Below are 19,239 nucleotides of genomic sequence, written 5' to 3' on the forward strand. Positions count from 1 at the left end.
TTGCAACTCTCGGCTGCGATTGGCCAATTCGCTTACTGGTTAAGCTTGTCGTTTTTTTCCGTGTGCCACGGGCAGCTGCCCATCGCTATCGGAATACAGAAATAAGTTTAATTAATTTAATTCAAGCAATTTGTCAAGACCATCCATACCGATGCTGGTGGCCTCTAGTGACACGGCTGATGAACAAAGCCAGAGTCGTGCACGCGATTGAAAACGATCCTTACGAGAAAACGAGACAAGTGTCTCCGCGCTGATATTTTCAGGAGAAAATGAAAGAGGAGAGCGAGTGAGACGGTACGTGGTTACATCGAGGTTCACGGAATTTTTCTATGCGTGATAATCGAGCGATATTCTAACTCGATCGTCATTGAGAAAGAGCAGAAACCGACAACATGAGTGCCACGGCGACTGCGGGCAAAGGAATAAAGCAAGAGCTCCCACCGAAAGGAGGCTATGGCCCTATTCAAATCGAGAGGATTAAATTACGTAGTATCTTTGGCGGTAAACAACACAGTTTCTTTATTAATATGATCTTGTTTGTGTTGAGGCTCTTTGACGAAAATTCAGAGAAGTGTGTGTGTGTGTGTATGCGTCAGCGTTATCTAATGTTCTTGTGAAATTTGACAGCGAAGAGCACCTTTGCGTTTCTCATAGCTAGCACCTGTGCTGGCATGTACGCCTATCATCTGACTTTCAAACAGATCCGAAGAGAGGAGATCGAAATGAGAAGCGCACGTTTTGCTATATGGCCGCTGCTGCTGGCCGAGCGAGACAGAATGTAAGGGTTTTATATATTTTTGATCTGACGTATCATTGACCAAGTGAAATTGATACGATATTCGATGAGACGTACGATGAAATCTCTAACTTGATGAAACTCTTTCATTTCAGTATTTTGAAACAAATGAGGCGCAACCGGGATGAAGAGGCAGAGTTGATGAAGAACGTCGAGCGATGGGAAGTGGGTACGTACTATGGGGAACCGATATACTTCTTGGATGATGCAGACCAATACAGGGATCCTACGTTTTTTGAACATTTCGCACATACCGATCCTAAAATATACATGGATCGTGTTGCTCGTCATTTGTTTACGTAGAAATAACGTCAGCTTTCGGTGTTTGCGCAAGTAAATTGACAGTTATGTCTAAGTCACAGTTACAGTTGAAATAACTTGTGCACATAGTCAACGATGATAATATTGTGTAATTATTAGGATCTTTGAGTTTCTGTGAGTAATGGGCCTGTGGAGCAACAGGTCTAAGAGCGAAATAAAATTATATAACAATCTTTTCCGTTGGTAACCTCTTTCTCCCTCCTTTCTTCTCCCGGTCAGTAAGGTAGAGAGGGGGTAGTGCTTGGTCGATAACGACTTCAGATACAAAAAGAATCTTTTCCTACTTGATAATAAATTGTCTTATTGTTCATGTTGACAACTCTTCATTGTAATCGCCAATTCTCCTCATCGGAATGTGAAAGTCGCTTTCGGTCAATTTCGCAACGCATTCGTAAATCTTTCCGTTCGATATCAAATCCTGAAACTCGTGATGAAATCATCGTGATTTGCCACCAACCGTGTTCCGAAATTCACCGCAGCGCTTGAAAATCTACAGTTCACGTAACCTATGCTATAAATTTTCAATACCGCCAGTGAACGTCGGAAAGAATTCAGCCTGTACGAACGTCTATTGAGACGAACTTGCATAATGCGTACTACGCACGAGGAAACCAGCCAATCACGATGTCGCTGATGTCGCTTTCCTCGCAACACACACGTGATTGGCCACTTTCCGCGCGCGTGTGTACCGCGTGATTCGAACGGGTCGTGGCGTGTGAGCGAGCCTTCACCTTCCCGGCGATTCCCGGCCATGATTGGTTGGCTCGCTCGTCGCTCGCGTTTCCCGCGCGCTCCCGCCCGAAATCGCGCGAAACCTTCGAATTCCTCCGGCGATTGATATGTCCATCCCGCGCGCGTTGATTAGCTCGTACTTGCGGCGTAAATCGCCAGTCGCGACGGCGTCGCGCCGCGTGCTCATCTATAAACCGCGAGCTCACGCACGGGCGTACATACGGCGCGCGGTACGCGCGCGCCGTGCCGGCGATAATGCGAGCGTTTCCAAAAAAAAACGCGCGCGTCAGACAGCGCGCGGCAGCAGCCGGTCGAGGAGCGGCGGCGGCGGCGGCGGATCGTGCGCTCGGACGCGTCGCCGTGATACGCGTTCTCGGCGACAACGGAGCGGCCGGATGGCATCGTGTCTCATCGCCGGCGTCGAAACAAGTGTCTGTATACAAGATGGCGACGCCCGGGGCTCTCACTGTCGCGGAGATCGCCAGGAAGTAGCGACGGCGGCGTGCGGCGTTGCGCTGCGACGGGCGCGTCAAGTGTGAGGTACGAAGAGGCGCGGAGGAGGAGGAGGCCGACGTGCGCGCTTCTGCGACGGCGACGACCTGACGTCCAGCCAACCAACCCGACCAACCGACCGGTGCGGCGGTGTAGTGCGCTGCGCTGCGGCGCGGTGCAGTGTGTGTGTGCGCGCGTGTCCGGGTAGAGCGACATCGAGCAGCGAGTATCGCAACGGCGGCGTCGTCGTCTCCTCAAAGGATGTGGCCCGAAAGACGAAGGAGAAGACAGGCGGCCCGCTGAGCCTCTTCCTTCTTAGCCCCGCGGGTGGTTGGCTAGCTGGCGCGCCTGACGGGCACGCAGGTAGGCGACCAAGTGGCTTCTCGGGATCGGGGGAGAGGGTAGTAGTCGGACACTGGGCAACGTTGTCGCAGCGGAAGGAACTCGCACGTCCCGGACGGCCGTTCATTCGGCGTGTACGCCGCGGCTGCTTCGGCGTCCATCATAGTTCTCGCCCGTCCGGGTGAGGTGTGCGGTCGTCTTCTCTCTTTCGCCTCCTCGTGAGTGCGTAACGAGGCTAGGAAACGAGGTGCCTCAACACGTTGTGCGTCGTCCTATAGAGACTTAACGTCGACGCTGCTACGGGAACGAAGGACAGAGAAGGACGCGCGTGAACTTCTTCGGGAGGGAGCGAGCGAGCGAGAAAGAGAGAGAGAGAGAGAGGAGAGAAAGAGAGAGAGAGAGAGAGAAAGAGTGTGTGTGTGTGAGAGAGTCGCGTCGTAACGGCGCTGACGATATCGGCAACGCGACAACGACGACGGAGACGAAGACGGCGGCGACGATGACGACGATAGAGTCGAAAGTGAGGTACGACGAGCTTTGTCGCCTGTGCGCGTCCTACAATGCCGTCAAGGTGGACATATTCGGCCCGGATGGCAAGGACCGACAACTCGTCGACAAGATTTTGGTCTGCCTCCAGTTCAAGGTGAGTTCCTCCTCGCTCTTTGTTCACGTCTCGCTCTTTCCGTCACGCCGCCGATGACGACGAGGCTGTCCTCTTTACATTGTCACGCTCGCTTTTACTATTTTCTCTTTCATTTTCGCGTTCCTCCCCGCTTCTTTTATCTCCTACGATCTTATCCTGTTGCCCCTCTCGTTTCTTTTGCTTTCTCTTTCTCTTTCTCTATCTCTCGCGCTCACTCTTGCTCTGTTTCTTCATCTCTCTTTCTTTCTCTCTTTCTCACGTACGCAATTTCGCGCGTTTACGCCTTTGAATAATTTACCTTGCACATGTTGGCCCACAACACGTCTCGTCCTCGATTCCATTCTCCCGAAAAACGAGACAGAGTATTACGAGAAAGCGAGAGAGAAAGAGGGAGAGAGCGGGCGAGTGAGAGAGAGAGAGAGAGAGAGAGAGATTCAGGGACGAGTTTCTCGACGTCGACGGGCCGTTACTGGGTGAAGGTTTCCCTCCCGTCGTCATCGTCGGCCATTGCGCTTGCCGAGTGCGACGATGTCCTCGGTGACGAGTATTCACCCAGTGGAATCGTTCTCGACTGAGGACAACGTGGCTGCAAGCGAATGAGCGAGCGACAATGCAGCGGCAACGAGAACGAAACCTTCACCCAGTAACGACCCGACGCGCGTCTCGTTCGTGAATTTTTCTCTCTCTATCTTCGTCTCTCTTTCCCCTCACTCGCCCGCTCGTTCGCTCTCTCTTTCTCTCTCTCGCTCTCGCTCGCTCGCTCGCTCGCAACGCTCGATCCTCGAGGAGGGACGCCTCGTCGCGCGACACGCCGGCGACATTTTGTTTTCCGCTACGGCATTCGTGCTCCTCCACGAGACTCAGGGACTGGCAACGAGCGTTATCGCCGTCGCAGCCGCCGGGTCAAACCACCTCTAATGCGTAGTACGAGCGCGCGGCGGCTGGTCATCTCCTCCGGCGCGCTCTCCGAACTTTCCCGATGCACCTCGACGTTCCACGTTCTTACCATCCCTTCGTCACGTCGAGCCCTTTGTCGACGCTTTATTCACTCTGCATCCGGTGAAAAGCGCCGGAACTCTCGTGCGCTCTGGGAGTCTTCGTTCGAGACACTCGAAACGCGAAAGTTCGCGAGGAAGCTCGTGAGCTTTTGCGTTCGGGAAATTCGATTAAGTCCGCGAAAATTAGCCCCTAGGTCTTTTGGTCACCTTATCACGCGAATGCACTGCGAGTTTATTAATCTTTAATGAGGTCTCCCTGCCCTGTTCTCTCCCTTTTCCTAATTCCCGGTGATTTTTGTACGATGTGTCAAACGGTAATTAAAACCTCAAATTGTCAGATCGATTAAGGATTGCCGTACGTCGTTTCCTGGCCGAAACGGCTTCCGGCGGATTCTTCGAGCAGGGCTCGTTTGATCGCGTCTCAAGCCAACGATGCACGATGCTTATTTTCGTGCTGGATTGCTCGCTGGACAGAAATACTGCGTTCTGATTAGTGCATTTTTAAAAATGGACAATACACCGATTAAAACGCAGTATTTCCATCCAGCAAACAATCCAGCACGAAAACAAGCAACATGTGCCGTTGGCTTCAGAGGATTAACAGTCATTATTGAAAATTTGCCTCAAGCGAGATACTCAGATTTGCATTAAGAGTTCGATCTGGATTTTTCAGTCGAGTCGCACTTACAAATAGAATGTCACGTGCATTGCAAAATTTCACTGAAATACTCAGATCTCTAACTTTAAATTCAGGTCTTATAGGGTGGAAGGGGGGGGGGCAAGTTTCAAGCGGCGATTATTTATACAGGCCTTAGAGTTCTAGATCGCGTATCTCCGAGAGTTGTACTCACTGAAATTAGTACCGCGAGGTACTCGCCGGTTTACGAAACGCGGTGTGTATCTTCTGATAATCGTATGAATCACGTGGAGTTTACAAAATTTGAGTGACGCGTGATAGCTGGCGCGTGAATTGGAATGTTGATAAGGGGCGTAACATTCATCAACAATAAGAACAGATTCATTCGGATGATATAAGTCGGTCAATTTAATCAGAAAATAATTTACAACCCATTAAGAGTCGACGCAGGTAAACATATGCGAGAAATCACTCGTAATATAACCAATAATCGCAATCGGCCAATTCGCCTCAGACTTTTCGCAGAATTCTCGTATTAAATAACAGATGATGTAACAACGATCGTATGTAATGGGATGATATACATAAAAGGATGGTATATATAAAAGTATTTGTTTTCTAGCAGTTAATGGCCGATTAATTCAGCGCTGAGATAAATCGGTAATCGCGACGTTATTTAATATCAAGAAGATTTCGCATCTCTCATTCTTCGGTTAGTTTCAGAGAGGCCTCAGGCTCCTCATCAATCACAACAGTCGTACTTGATTACGACATCCGAAGCGAGAAATTGCGTTCGCTATTCATTTTCGCGGTATGCATCGAGATAAATTAATTGCCTTGAATTTCGTTCTATTTGTCTTTGATGACCTAAAAGCTGGTAAAACATATCTAAGATCCTTTTTTGTACAGCGTGCGCAGAAAAAAGATCACACGACTGTAATGATCTATCGAGAGTTTCTTTTTTACAATTAAACATTCGCATCATTGGATGCTTTCATAGCATCGAAAACACACACGACGAAGAAAATCGTCAAACACGAACATTAAGTTCTCAAGATTCGCTACACTTCTTTGTCGACTAGCTTATTTTTTCCGTTAAGATTTTTATTTACACGGGCAAGAATTGGGCTAGCGTGACTCCCCAGAGAACATTAAGACGTTCTAAGATGTCATAAAGACGTGTTTGAGATAATTAGGTATATAAACGACGTCTCTCTGAGACGTCTTTTAGACATACATGTTGTGTATGGATTCTATTTAAACACCGACATGTATTGAAATTTAATTAATTGCTCATGGAAATCATCACAATTGCTATGTTTCAGATATCGGAAGACGATGGTTTGCCGAAATCTCTATGCACTAGATGCGTGTATAATTTGGAGAATTTTTACGATTTTAGAACTGCATGCATCAATGCAGTTGCTTTGTTAGAGAGATGCCAGCCATCGAGAGATGCGGTAAGTGTTTTGATTTTACAACGGAAAACGTTCAACCTTTGCGCATCCTTCCACTTGATTGGCGAAGGAATATTCCTGCGTTACTTCACCCTAACTTCTTATTAATAGTTGTTATTTGAAACTTGTTTTAAAGGAGATACTCAGATTTGAATTCAGTTATATATGAGTTTTTCAATCGAATAGCGAATTTGCAGATACAAGGTTAAATATATTATAAGATTTAAATGAAAAATTCAAATCTAATTTTCAGTTCGAAATTTGAGTATCTCACATGAGACGAGTTTCAAGTGGCACAAATTTATACGAGCCGCAGTAATGTTAATCTTTTATTCTGGGTTTATGCTTTTAACTGCAAGTCTTGGAGACGTGTAGTGATTAAAAAGAGAAAACTTGAAAACATTCTTAATGTGACATATATTTTTAAAGACATCATGTAGGGGGAAATTGGCAAAGAAATAGACGAGAGAGAGAGAGAGGGGGGGGGGAGATTTATAAAAAATATCTTTTTTATACAACTTATTTTTGCTTCACATTATATGATATCGAGCGATATTTTTGACAGTTTCTATTACATATAAAAAAATCTCTACTGTGAATTTGCAAAAGTTGCTTAGTATTTCATGCACGAGAGATTTTTATTTGAGACAGGTCGCAGAAATACATGTTACGTTATGATGGGATGCGATATTTCTCTAAGCACTCACTCTGCAGCGGAAAGAGATTGATTTTGGAGGAAAGCGGAGCAGCAGCAGCGCGGATATTACACAGTCGAGACACACGCCGTTTTAGATGAGCGTCAACAATTTTGTATTTTGTGTGTCGTAGGCGAACAATGACGGTGCAGATAATGCCGCGCAATGCGACGAAGTGCATGCGGAGTTTCTCAAGGAGAAGAAAAACACACCGGTGCTTATCCCGGAGGCGCCTATAGTCAATCCTAATGCGGCGTTAGGCACACCACCGAGATTGAATTCCGACGGCGAAGCGGATCCGGAGGTCGAAGAGATCCTCGACACGAGCGAGGGCACCGATGAAGGTACGTGCTGCTTGTCTGTGTTCCATATCTCACGTTCCTCTTATTCCGTACCGAAGAAAATAGTCACTTACTCACGTCTTACTCGTGTCTTATAAAGCGACAGTGGTCGATGACTCGGAGGATCGAAGATCGGAATACGAATATGAGATGGACATGGAGACGAATCCCAGCGACTTCTTGGAGATGACACCGATGGTAACCGAGGATAACGAGGAGTGCGACGCGAAAAACATCGTCGCGACGACTCCCCAGGACAACAATGCCGCGGTTTTTCAGCACACGTCGCAGCAGCACGAGGTGTATGTTTGTTCTTTATGCAACAAAGCGTTCAGTTCCAAAGGTCACTTGTCTCTTCACGCGAGGATTCACGTGGGTGAGGGCGATGTGATCGGGGAGAAAGTTATCACCGACGATCACACGTCGTTCAAGCGGCCGTACCAATGTGATCTCTGCCATAAATCGTATTCCACCGCGAAGCACCGATGGGGACACGTTTCTACGTCGCACAGGTGAGCGAATTTTGGTAATCTACAGACCTGCTTATGCAGAAATTATTATGTCATTTAATTATTTATTATGATTACCATATATATATATAACATAAATGTATAATGTGTTCATCGTCAATACTTTTAATTAAAGTTGTTCCTATAAAACGAGTCGCATGAAGTCGAAGTCTGCCTACTACAAGTCGATTAGTTGGATTACCTAAAAACCTAATTGTTATTTTGATAAAAACCCCGGTCTGCAATTGGCAAACGCACTACATGATCTTGGAACCTAGTTTCCGTTTGATACACAATTAACGTTAGCTTAGAAATAACGTCCGTAGTAATCTTACTGTTTTAAATGTTAATGCTTACTGTTTTAAATGTTGCGTGTGCACTGTTTTTATAAAGGCAAATTTAAATATAAAGAGGATCGACGAGTAAGAGATGATTATTTCACTGAATGTAATGATGAATTGCGGCAAGACTATTATTTGCCACTCCTTGCCCAGTTTTTGCCAGGCTGAGCTCGAGTAGATGTCGCTGATATCTTTAATTGGCGATTGCTTTGCTTCAGAGGACATCCTGCCGTGACGTGCAGATACTGTTCGAGGATATATTCGACGCGAATAAATCTCGAGGAGCATGTGAAGTCGCGGCACGCTGGTCTACCGGCACCGCCCCCGAACCTGCCGGTTTCGTTCTTCCGCTCGGATGCGCGCCATCAGTGCAAAACATGTCCAAAGGTGTTCGTCGACCAAGCGGACTTCAACGCGCACAGCCAGATCTGCACGGAGGAGCAGCAGCGTATGGCTTTGCTGGAGAAGATCGAGCCATTACAGAGCAACAAGAGCCTGGCCGACACGTCCGACATCTCCAGCATAGACACGGACGACGAGAACAAAGACTACAGGAACGCCGAGGCTAAGTTGGCGAAGAATCCGCAGCTGACTATACTGAAGCAAGCGTTGACCAAAGGAGAGAGCCTGAAACGGGACTACGACGACAGCTCGACGCCCGATTGCAAGCCGAGAAAAATCGCTAAGATAGGTAATCACTCGCGAAGTCGCGCGGAAGAGCCGACGAATTTTTCCCACGCGTTGATTTTCGATTACTTCGTACGGAAATGTATATTTGCCACTTTCAGACAACTGCGAGGCGAATCCTCCGAAGAGATGGTACTGCGAAGCGTGTCCGCAGAGTTTCACGTCGGTGGACAGCTTAAAGGAGCATGAGATCACGCACGAGGCCGAGAAACCGTTTATTTGCATACTGTGTCAGAAGGATTTCGTGCTGAAGTCCTCATTGAGCAGGCATATCGTGACGATACACGGTGTCGATCCCACGCCTATCGTTGATAGTGATAAATGCCTGAAGAGGGCCGTGATGCCTCCGAGTTGGAACGATCAAATGGACGTCAGTGTTTACGAGCAAGACGAGATGAAGGAATCGCGAGAGTTCTCGTCGTCACCGGAGGTAAGCGTGGACTTTTCCTCCGCGACTTTCGCTTCGTGAAAAATATTGTATCGTCACAATGTGTTATGTACGTTACGTATGTATTGCTTATGCTTACCGTTGTTGCATTATTAACCAGGAAAATCTGGAGAACGACGAGAAGGATTCCAAGAACAATCACGAGAACATGATAGAAATAGAAACGGTGTTTGTATGCGAAATTTGCACGAGAGATTTCAACGATCGCGCGTCGTTGTGGCTGCACATACGGGCGACGCACAAGGAATTCGCCGCGTTCGCCTGCGGAGTGTGCCTGAAAATCTGTTCGGACAACACGCAGCTTCAGAATCACGTCAACATGTACCACGGGGGATCCAAACTTTTGATATCGGAACAAAGGAGGTACAGTCTCGCCTATATTCCTTCAGTGTTATTTAAATCGGCGCTTACAGATTGCGTAGTAAAATTCGTGTTAGACTGTATATATATACACACAAGGTCTCGTTCTTATCTCGTAATTATGCCGTATCCATCGCACATGTAACTTGCTTATCACGAATGTAATATCGAAGTGCGCTTTGATACCGGTGTACAGGTACAGCTGCACGATATGCGGCAGGCAACATGACTCGAGGAAAAAGCTGATTGCTCACGTCTCGATACACAACGTCGATCCTGCCTACGACCCAGCGCATTTTGTACAGTTAAATAGTAATTATTACAACGAGAACTTGAACGTTAACGAAGGAAACGAGCAGGCGTTGGACTTCGACGGTGAGGACGGCGAGAAGGTCGATTGTTACATCTGCAACAAGTCGTTCCCGAACGAGGATCATCTTATACGGCATCAGAGGAATGCTCATAAGGTAATATTGTGCGGAGTTCGAATTGCATTTTGCTGTACCAATCGTGCGTTATTCACGTCCAACGAATGCGTGTTACGAACATTTTGGCGGGCGAAATTGCAATAGCCGCCGCCTGCGGGGGCAGAGTGTGAACTCAAGAGAGCCGTTTGCTCGTTATTTATATTACAGTCTGAACAGGTACTTCCAGTGAACGTAGCGGGAGGCGGAAATGTACTGAGCGTCAACGGTAATGGCAATAAAGGGCAGTCTCATTTGTTTTACGTGTGCGAGCTTTGCGGCAGTTCTTACTCCAGTAAATGGGAACGTTGGCTGCACATCAATAACGCGCATAACGATGTATCTTCCATCAGGGTAAGTCCCAGAAGCAAACGATAAAAGAACATTTTGTACCTTTGTTCGGTCCTTGTGGAAATTTCTATGTTAAATTTTTGACACTCCCGTTAATGTTAATTCCACACATTGTGTCGATGTAGTCTCAATATATTTTGCGTTAATATTCAGCAGTGTGTAAATGTTAAAATAACACATTTTACACTTCTCAATGTCGATTAACACTATATTAATTTTGGGTTAATTTTGGATATAATATTTATATTGCTTTTTAACATATTAAACTTGTGTTGAATCAACACAAAAATTGGTGTGAACCGTTTGGGGTATGTGTGAAATTTAACGCACAATTTCTCACCGTGAAGGGAATATTAAAATGTTTGCTCGTGCTTCTTATTCCTCCCTCCTTTTTTTCCTTCTTTTTCTTTTACGCTTTTTCTTTTACCACTTTTTGACTTGGATCATGTGGTTTTAGTGCGAATTCAAGGACTGTGGGAAGATATTCGCGACGAAGTCGTTGCGCAACGATCACATCCAGCACCATATGGTCCAAGGCGCCTCGCCGAACACCTGCGAGGTGTGCGGCAAGTTGTGGGCCACTCGGGTCGACTATTGGAAACACGTGATGGGAGTACATTCGGACACAGTGCCTAGGGTTTGTGGTGTTTGTCTAAAGATATTTCCGGACGTGATGCAGTTAAGCAGACACGTGAAGGAGAAACACTGGCCGTTGACCGGCGGCGATTTTTGCTGTGATATTTGCGGTAGGCCCTATTCCAATAAATCAAAGATGTCCCGGCATAGGAAGATCCACGGCTTGGAGGTGGACGCGTGTGATAATAGCAGCAGCATTAACGAAACGACCAACGAATCGTCCAAGCTCGATCACAACGGCGCCGCGGAGATCGAGCTGAGCTGCGACCAGTGTCCCGACCTCAAGTTCTCGACGCTGGACAGTTTGTGCAATCACAGACGTATAGTGCACAGTCTCTTCCCGTGCGACCTGTGCAACAAGTGCTACGGCAGAACGTCGCACTTGTGGAAACACGTGAACAGGGTGCACAAGGGTCACACGGACGTCACCTGTCCGTACTGCCTGAAGACCAGCGCCTCGCGGGATCACCTGATAGCGCATATCGCGAAGATCCACAGGTACGAGCCCGACGTGGGCAAGGACAGCATGAATTGCGCCACTCCGAAGTCCTCCAGCATCGACGACGGTGTCCTCCATTACTGCGAGAAGTGCAACAAAGGATTCCACAAGCGTTACCTGCTCAGGCGTCACATGAAGGGCTGCCAGAACTACCGCAAGGATCCGGGCGCGCTGTTGACCCGCTGCCGGGCCTGCGAGCGCATATTCAAGGATCGAGCGAGCCTGCAGAAACACATCGAGAATCATCACAGCACGTACACCTGCCACTTGTGTAACGAGACGATCACGTCCAAGTTGGGCATCATGACGCACAACCGCGTCAACCACATGGACCACCCGGACCTGACGTGCGACCACCCGAACTGCAAGAAGCTGTTTCGCACCAAGGAGGACCTGGAGTCGCATCGGAAGGACCACAAGCACCACACCAACCTGAACGTCTGCGACTTCTGCGGCGACACCGTGGAGAACAAGCTTAAGCTGAAGATGCACGTGCTGTCGTTGCACCGGAACGAGATCGGCGTGTCCTGCGGCGTCTGCCTGATACCCATGAAGGACCCGAAGGACCTGAAGAAGCACGTCGAGACGGAGCACAGCGGCGTTCTCTCCAAGCCGAACACGTGCCAGGTGTGCGGCAAACAGTACGCGTCCAAGTGGAAAGCCTTCGACCACACGAAGAAGTGTCACGGCAAGGTCTTCCTCACGTGCAAGCAGTGCCTGGCGGTCTTCACGGACGAGAACGACATACGCGAGCACTACGAGCACGTGCACAACGTGCCGAAGGACCAATTAGCCGCGTTCGAGTACAGGATGGACCTCGGCGCCAAGCGGGAGGGCTACGAGACCCCGGACATCATCGTGAAGGAGGAGCCGGACGACCTCGAGTTTGACGAGGAGCTGTGCGACGAGGACTCGAGCGACGCGAAGGGCAAACGGCCGGCGAGCGACACGTACGACTGCGAGATGTGTCCCGAGATGTTCCTCAACTCCGAGACCCTCTCCAAGCATTACCAGAACGTCCACAACACCGATCCGGTGCGCATGTTCAAGAAATTCAAGAAAGACAACGGCAAGCGCAAGATGAGGAATAGGAGCAACTTCGAGTGCAAGAACTGCAAGAAGCAGTTCTCCACCAAGACCCTGTTCTGGAATCACATCACGGTGTGCACGCGACGGGGCGTCCTGGGCAGGCTGGAGATGCCGAACATCCCGAACTCGATCCTGGAGTCCCACCTGAAGAACAACAATCAGATCAAGCGGGAAGAGCCGATGCTGATGGCGACGAACGAGTCGAATCTCAACATCCCCGACTTCAACTTGTTCGAGGACATCAATATGCAACTTTCGGCGCAGAAACCGGTGCCGAATCTCATGCCGTTGTCGCACATGAAGCCGGCGGGCAACGCCGGCAAGTGTTCGCGCAAGGACTCCCGCAAGGTGTACGACGAGTCGACCAACACCGAGTGCACCTGCGAGGTCTGCGGCAAGCAGTGGCCCGCCAAGAAGCACCTCTGGCAACACCTGATCCGCTTCCACCGGGCCGAGGCCGCCGTCACGTGTGGCGTCTGTCTCAAGCTCTGTAAGACCTACCAGGACCTGGCCGACCATCTGAAGGCCACCCACGCGGCCATACTGTCGTGCGAGGGCAACAATTTCACCTGCAAGACATGCGGCAGGTATCACAACGCGAGGAGCAAATTGTTACTGCACACCAGCATCCATATCGGCATCACTGGGAACCACTGTTGCCAAAAGTGCCAGCAAGGCTTCATCAGCGAAGAGAAGCTCGCCGAGCACGCGGCCGGCTGCAACGGCAAGTCCGAGTTCGAGGAGCACGCGGAGGACGACAACGGCGAGAAGAACGACGACAACGACGAGAAGGGCAGTCTGATCGCCGACGAGACGTCGGTGATCGGCGAAGGGGACGAGGGTGACCTCGAGTCGGAGGCCGAAGGTAACGACGACGGCATCCACGAGGAGGACAGTAACAGCGACGACAACTCGGAAGACAGCGACGACTCGGATAGCAGTAACAGCAGCTCCAGCGATGAGGAGGGGGGCGGCGGCGGCGACGAAGAGGAGGAGGACGAGGAGAACGAGTCCGAGCCGGACACGAGGACCAACAGCAGAGCGACCGGTGACGTGTCGTGCAATTCCGAGAGCGTCGACGACTCCGACTCCGACGTGGAGATAAACGAGATCGAGGACAAGCCTGTAGTAAGTGATATCAACAGTTTTAGGATACGCGGCGTGCAGGAACAGCAGTCCGGCATGGGCGGTGGCAGGAGCGCGGAGAAACCGAAAGCCGATTTCGCGCCCGTCGTCACCGCCGAACAAGCTAAGCAGAATAATTTGAACAAGTTGATGGCTCCCCGCCCGCCCGCCAACACGGACGCGTTCAAGCCGTTGTATCTCGAGAAAACCGTCAAAGTCGCGGTGCGCGAGGTGAATTTGTCCGAGGATGACGACGACAACGATGACGACGACAACAACGATGAGGGTCGTGAAAATGAGAATTACGAGGAAGAGGTGAAAGAAGAAGTTGATGATGACGATGAGGATGATGAGGAGGAAGAGGCGGAGGAGGAGAAGGATAGAAGAGAAGAAAGAGAAAGAGGTGAGGGTAATATCGGTAATAATAACGATGATGATAATGACGATGATGACAATGATGACGACGACGACGACGATAACGATAATAATATTATTGTTAACGATGACAAGGATGAAGATAACGACGACGATAATGATGATGATGATGACGATGATGACGTCGATAATGATGATGATGATGATGATGACAACGGTAGTGGTGGTGGGGACGGTGTTGGCGATGGTAGTAATAATGTTGATGGTAACGATAATGATAACGATAATAATGAGGAAGGGAAAGAGCAGGAAGATGAGGAGGAAGAGATGGAGGAGGTGGAGGAGGAAGAAGAAGAGGAGGAGGAGGAGGATGAGGAGGAGGAAGAAGAGGAGGAGGAAGAGGAGGAGGAAGAGGAGGAGGAAGAGGAGGACGATGGAGAGCAGGAGGAGGAGGAGCAAGAGCAAGAACGAGAGCAAGAGAATGAGGACGATGATTATGGCGGCCCGCCCGTATTAAGCCCGGTAATGCCTCGGGAAAACGAGACGGAGGAGCAGAACGGTATGATGGACCGCACGAGGCACAAGCTCAGCCCTATGGTGCCGCTGAGCATGCACGTCGACAAGGGTCTGAACGAATGCGAGATCACGGAGATACAGAATGTGGAACACGCGGAGCAGCACGTGGTGGATGCTTCCTCGATATCGAACGCGCCGAATTTCTTCGCAGCCAACAACAACATCCTGCGCGTCATCTGGGACGAGGACTCGGACAACGCGGCGGCCGACGAGGATCGCGAGCGCGACTGTGACTCTGAGATCGGCGGTATGCGGGTATTGGCCGGCAACGGGCAATTCTGCAAGATGGAGGCGAACGCGGATAGCGACGACTTCGAGGAAGATTCCATGAACGGCCACGAGGAAGGCCACGCGACGGTGGAAGATAGTGGTAGGGACGGGCAGATGCATTGCAATCTGGACGGGACTGTGTTAATGGTGGCTAATGATTCGGAAGGTAATCAGATTTTGATCGAACAAAACGTCTTAACCATTGGTAACGAGGACTCTAACGCCGAGACGGCGCAATATATTTACCCAGAGAGCGCGTACGAGATCGCAGATTACGCGAGCGCACGGAACGAAAGTGACGGCATGCAGACGGACGAGATACAGGGTATATCGTACGTACAGGATACGTCGGAGAACGAGGAGGAGGAGGAGGAGGAGGAAGAGGAAGAGGAAGAGGAAGGAGAAGAAGGAGAAGAAGAAGAAGATGAAGATGAAGATGAAGAAGAAGACAGCGTGGAGGAAGAAGACGTCGGGGAAAACGGTGATAACGCGCGAAAGTAGGACTCGAGTGCCAAAACGAAAAGAGAGTTAGGGTATATGTGACTCTGTAATATATATATATATATATATACATATATATATATATATATAAAATGTAAGATAATCGATGCGCGCGCGAGCTGAAATGTGTTGGCTGAAGCCACCAAAAAACATGTCATATGTACCTTGAAAAGCGATACAATATTGTACAGTATAATTTAAGCGTAAAGAATACCCATATAGGACTTTTGATAGAGAGGATATGCGCGCGAGAGGGTGGCGATTCCACCCCACCCCACTTCCCCCTCCCCCCTCTCCCATACACATATACACATACACATATTGCAGGGAAACGTGACATTTTCATTTTCATTGATCTGCTGAGACCGTTGCATCCACGAAGTTGACATTTGACGCGTTATCGATATTACGAACTCCACGAAAAAAGAAAAAGAAAAAAACGAAAAAAAAATGCGCCCAGTTCTCTTTTCGAGAAGTTATAACGAGTACCGTTAATTTCTTTCATTTGTCGGCACGATTGTACTCCGTAAGTATTACGTTATTGTAATAAGAAAAGTAAACGAGCATGCGATTTGTGGTATCTTTTTTTACGCTTCTGATACGAAGAAGGTATTAAAGGTATTGATTACTGAATATTTCGTTATTTACATCGGCAGTGCTTTCTTGACAATAATACACCGAGTGACGGTCCCCATTCTTTGCGAGATTACCATCCGTTAGGCAATAGAATGCGATCGTGAAATTGTTGTCGGATTTTATTGATGACCGTGTACAGTCATACATTGTGTCACTCGGGTGCCCGGAAGGGCAACTTCGGACAAAATTCGAGATTCGTACGAACGTTTTTACACTGGGTTTTTACATTGGGTTTCAAAACGGATTCCGAGCCTTTTTTTTGAAGGCGATTCAGAACGCGCGGTTGATGGTCCAATGAGAATTTGATGGCAGGGTTGCCACAGACCTGGGAAATGTCAGAAAGGTCAGGGAATTTTAAAATTCATTTTCTGTGGCAACCTTGTCCTCTTCATTTTCGGGAATCAGTCAAAAAATAAATTCCCTCATTGGACCGTCGGGCGCGTCCCAAGGATCGGAAACGAACAAAAAAACGTTCCAACCGTTTTGAAACTCAGTATACAAGTCAGTATACAACAGACATTTTGATAAAATCCGCGTGGGATTGCAGGCCACAACACTTCCCGAAACACGTCGATTTACGATGTCGTACAATTTTTAACGAGGAAAAGAAAAAAGGAACTTCTGAAGTCTTCTGAAGTCAGTTCGGACGTTCCTTTTTTCCTCTCGTTACATTGTTTACATGTTAGATTAATCATACGTGACACGTATGGATGGATCTTTTTGGAACGTTGTCGTATGCAAGTAGCGATGAATTTTTAAATAAACAATTTTCTAACAGCACGTTACGCTTCCTTGTTCCTGTATTAACGTGTACATACATATGTTAATCGATCGTTAATAGTGTGACGTAAAAGAGTTGAAATCGACGACAGAGGGAGATCCTCGGTTTTAAAGCTTTTCTTCGGGAAATTGTTCGTGTAAATACATTCAAATGCTTCGGAAGTTACTTGGCAAGCCTTGCAATTTGGCGTTGATTTTATTATAAAATCTCCTGACACTCCCGCTCCGTCTCTCGTACAGTTGTTATTCAGGGACGGATACACAACTTGACCGAGTAATTTAAAACCACGCTACAAGCGGCAAGAAACTGACGATTGTGTTAGGAGGGAAAGTATTGCCGCGAAGTTTTAATCAACGAAGGAAAGGACAAAATGCATTAATTTGAACTCCGTTGGTTCTACGGTCGGTCATAAGACGGTAGCAACACTTCTTTTTTTCCGATGGGTTTCGTAACGCATCTCCAATAGGAAGACGTGTTTCTCGAAGATTACTAAAACATGAATTCTCTTATTGGGCATAGGATGCGTTCGCAAACTTGTCAAAGGAAAAAAAAATACATTAAAACCGTCTTGTCACTGACTGTATATCATCACTCACGACCATTTTCGTCCATTGATCAATCTTTCAACTTAATCTCCCGATGTTCCCCCCCTCTTCCCTTCCCTCTTTCTTTCTCCGTTCGTTTTAATAAATTTAATTTCATCATTATAGCAAATAATATATAGTGAAACGGAATAACTCGACGGAATAACGAACTATCAATAATACTGCGCAATTCAGAGGAATCATATTGTAATGGAAGCAGCAAAGTACCATCCACATTTTACGTTAAGACAGACTTAGCATTCTACTAGGGTTCTTCTATCTAGCGTTACGGAGAGACGAAGAACAAGCGAAAAAAAGCCCGTGCATTCTCGATATATATTTTTATGAAAGCGGAAGAAAGCAAAAGTTACTGTAAATAATAGCTTTAAATCGATCGATATGTACAGTTGGTGATGATGATGTGAGCGTGTTTCTACGTGTGCATGAATTCGTGTGTGCGTGTGTCAAGTGATGCGGGAGACGCGACTGAAGAAAAAAAAAAAACTTACATATACATAGTATGTTAATGAATGAAAACGTACCTCGATTACAATATTAACGATTAGTTGAGATTTTAGTAGGGCTACTGTACGATTGCTTTGTATCATATATTAATTTATCTCTCTTGCAGACCTTTTCTTTTTGTTTACTTTAAGAAGCCGAAGAGCTATCCATCAGTAATATCAGTATAGGATCTTTGTGTATTAATATTTACGTTCGGAATGAGAGATGTTTGGGTATGTATAATTTCGGAACGTTTTTTTTTTATGCATGTGTAGCGAAAGTGGTAGGTTAGAGGAACGAGAACGGCGTGAACACGTATGTGTCTCGTCTATTCACACCTTGTCGATTTCTAACAATTACGTGAGCGATCTCGTCCTCCCGCGATCTTTTTTCCCTTATTATTTATTATATTCATTCCAAAGTAATTGTTAAGGTACGTTAGATCGTACGAACGATCATACAACCGATTTTTGCCATTTGTATTATACGATTGTATATGAACGATCTATCACGAAATGTTGCGGAGAAGGAGGTTGGAATTGGAGAATATTATTTAGGATAAACGATTTTTAACACTGTGTCGTATATTCAGTATTGATCCCATACCATTTTAAATAGTGTCCTCTCTTCTTATACAGCGGCTAACGATCTACGCGCGATCTACGATGCGACGTTTCGAATAGAAGTACAACTGAAAATGCGAAATATTGTTACACTTTAAGTTAATAGGCCGATTATAATGTTAAATGGGTATCGGGTGATGTCGCGATGGACATTAATGTCGGTCCCGGAGCTAAATTGCAGATCGCCCGGTCTAAAAATGGATATGTTAATGGCAACTGAAGAGCCCGCGAGTCTGGAATGGACATCAATGTCGGAATGTCGGACCTCCCGTTTTTTCAAAGTTTTACCTCGCTCTGCGGCAGATCGATCGCAGATCATATGTGTTGTGTAATACAGACTCTTTGCAAGGAAATTATATATAATTTCTCATAAATTACCACTGTCCGTATTTGTTCATAACTCAAAAAATTAGATTGTAATAATTA

At 47.4% G+C, this 19,239-nt stretch overlaps 2 protein-coding genes across 3 annotated transcripts; both read left to right on the forward strand.

Moving 5' to 3' along the window:
- Nucleotides 1-109: 109 nt before the first annotated feature.
- LOC106747140 (NADH dehydrogenase [ubiquinone] 1 alpha subcomplex subunit 13) lies at nucleotides 110-1,293 on the forward strand. Its single transcript, XM_014624472.1, has 3 exons — nucleotides 110-501; nucleotides 628-778; nucleotides 892-1,293. The coding sequence occupies exons 1-3, from the start codon at nucleotides 393-395 to the stop codon at nucleotides 1,097-1,099; spliced, it is 468 nt and encodes a 155-aa protein (XP_014479958.1). The 5' UTR covers nucleotides 110-392; the 3' UTR covers nucleotides 1,100-1,293.
- A 778-nt stretch (nucleotides 1,294-2,071) lies between these two features.
- LOC106747109 lies at nucleotides 2,072-19,239 on the forward strand. Of its 2 annotated transcripts, none has more exons than XM_014624394.1 (10): nucleotides 2,072-3,326; nucleotides 6,287-6,421; nucleotides 7,247-7,457; nucleotides 7,555-7,966; nucleotides 8,523-8,995; nucleotides 9,093-9,421; nucleotides 9,540-9,802; nucleotides 9,996-10,266; nucleotides 10,444-10,617; nucleotides 11,072-19,239. In XM_014624394.1, exons 1-10 carry the CDS (start codon nucleotides 3,183-3,185, stop codon nucleotides 15,683-15,685), a joined length of 7,026 nt encoding a protein of 2,341 aa, XP_014479880.1. In that variant the 5' UTR covers nucleotides 2,072-3,182; the 3' UTR covers nucleotides 15,686-19,239. The 2 variants fall into 2 exon arrangements, with proteins under 2 accessions (XP_014479880.1, XP_014479879.1); XM_014624393.1 differs by having other exon boundaries at nucleotides 2,073-3,326; nucleotides 10,435-10,617.

Source organism: Dinoponera quadriceps, unplaced genomic scaffold (assembly GCF_001313825.1).
Source record: "Dinoponera quadriceps isolate SergipeBrazil2010 unplaced genomic scaffold, ASM131382v1 scaffold2111, whole genome shotgun sequence".
Lineage (NCBI taxonomy): Eukaryota > Metazoa > Arthropoda > Insecta > Hymenoptera > Formicidae > Dinoponera > Dinoponera quadriceps.

Coding starts and splice junctions, on each gene's coding strand:
- LOC106747140 (XM_014624472.1), top strand. CDS start 393: ATGAGTGCCACGGCGACTGCGGGCAAAGGAATAAAGCAAGAGCTCCCA. Junction 502..627: donor ATTACGTAGTATCTTTGGCG/GTAAACAACACA, acceptor GAAATTTGACAG/CGAAGAGCACCTTTGCGTTT. Junction 779..891: donor CTGGCCGAGCGAGACAGAAT/GTAAGGGTTTTA, acceptor CTTTCATTTCAG/TATTTTGAAACAAATGAGGC.
- LOC106747109 (XM_014624393.1), top strand. CDS start 3,183: ATGACGACGATAGAGTCGAAAGTGAGGTACGACGAGCTTTGTCGCCTG. Junction 8,996..9,092: donor GAGAAAAATCGCTAAGATAG/GTAATCACTCGC, acceptor TGCCACTTTCAG/ACAACTGCGAGGCGAATCCT. Junction 10,618..11,071: donor ACGATGTATCTTCCATCAGG/GTAAGTCCCAGA, acceptor ATGTGGTTTTAG/TGCGAATTCAAGGACTGTGG.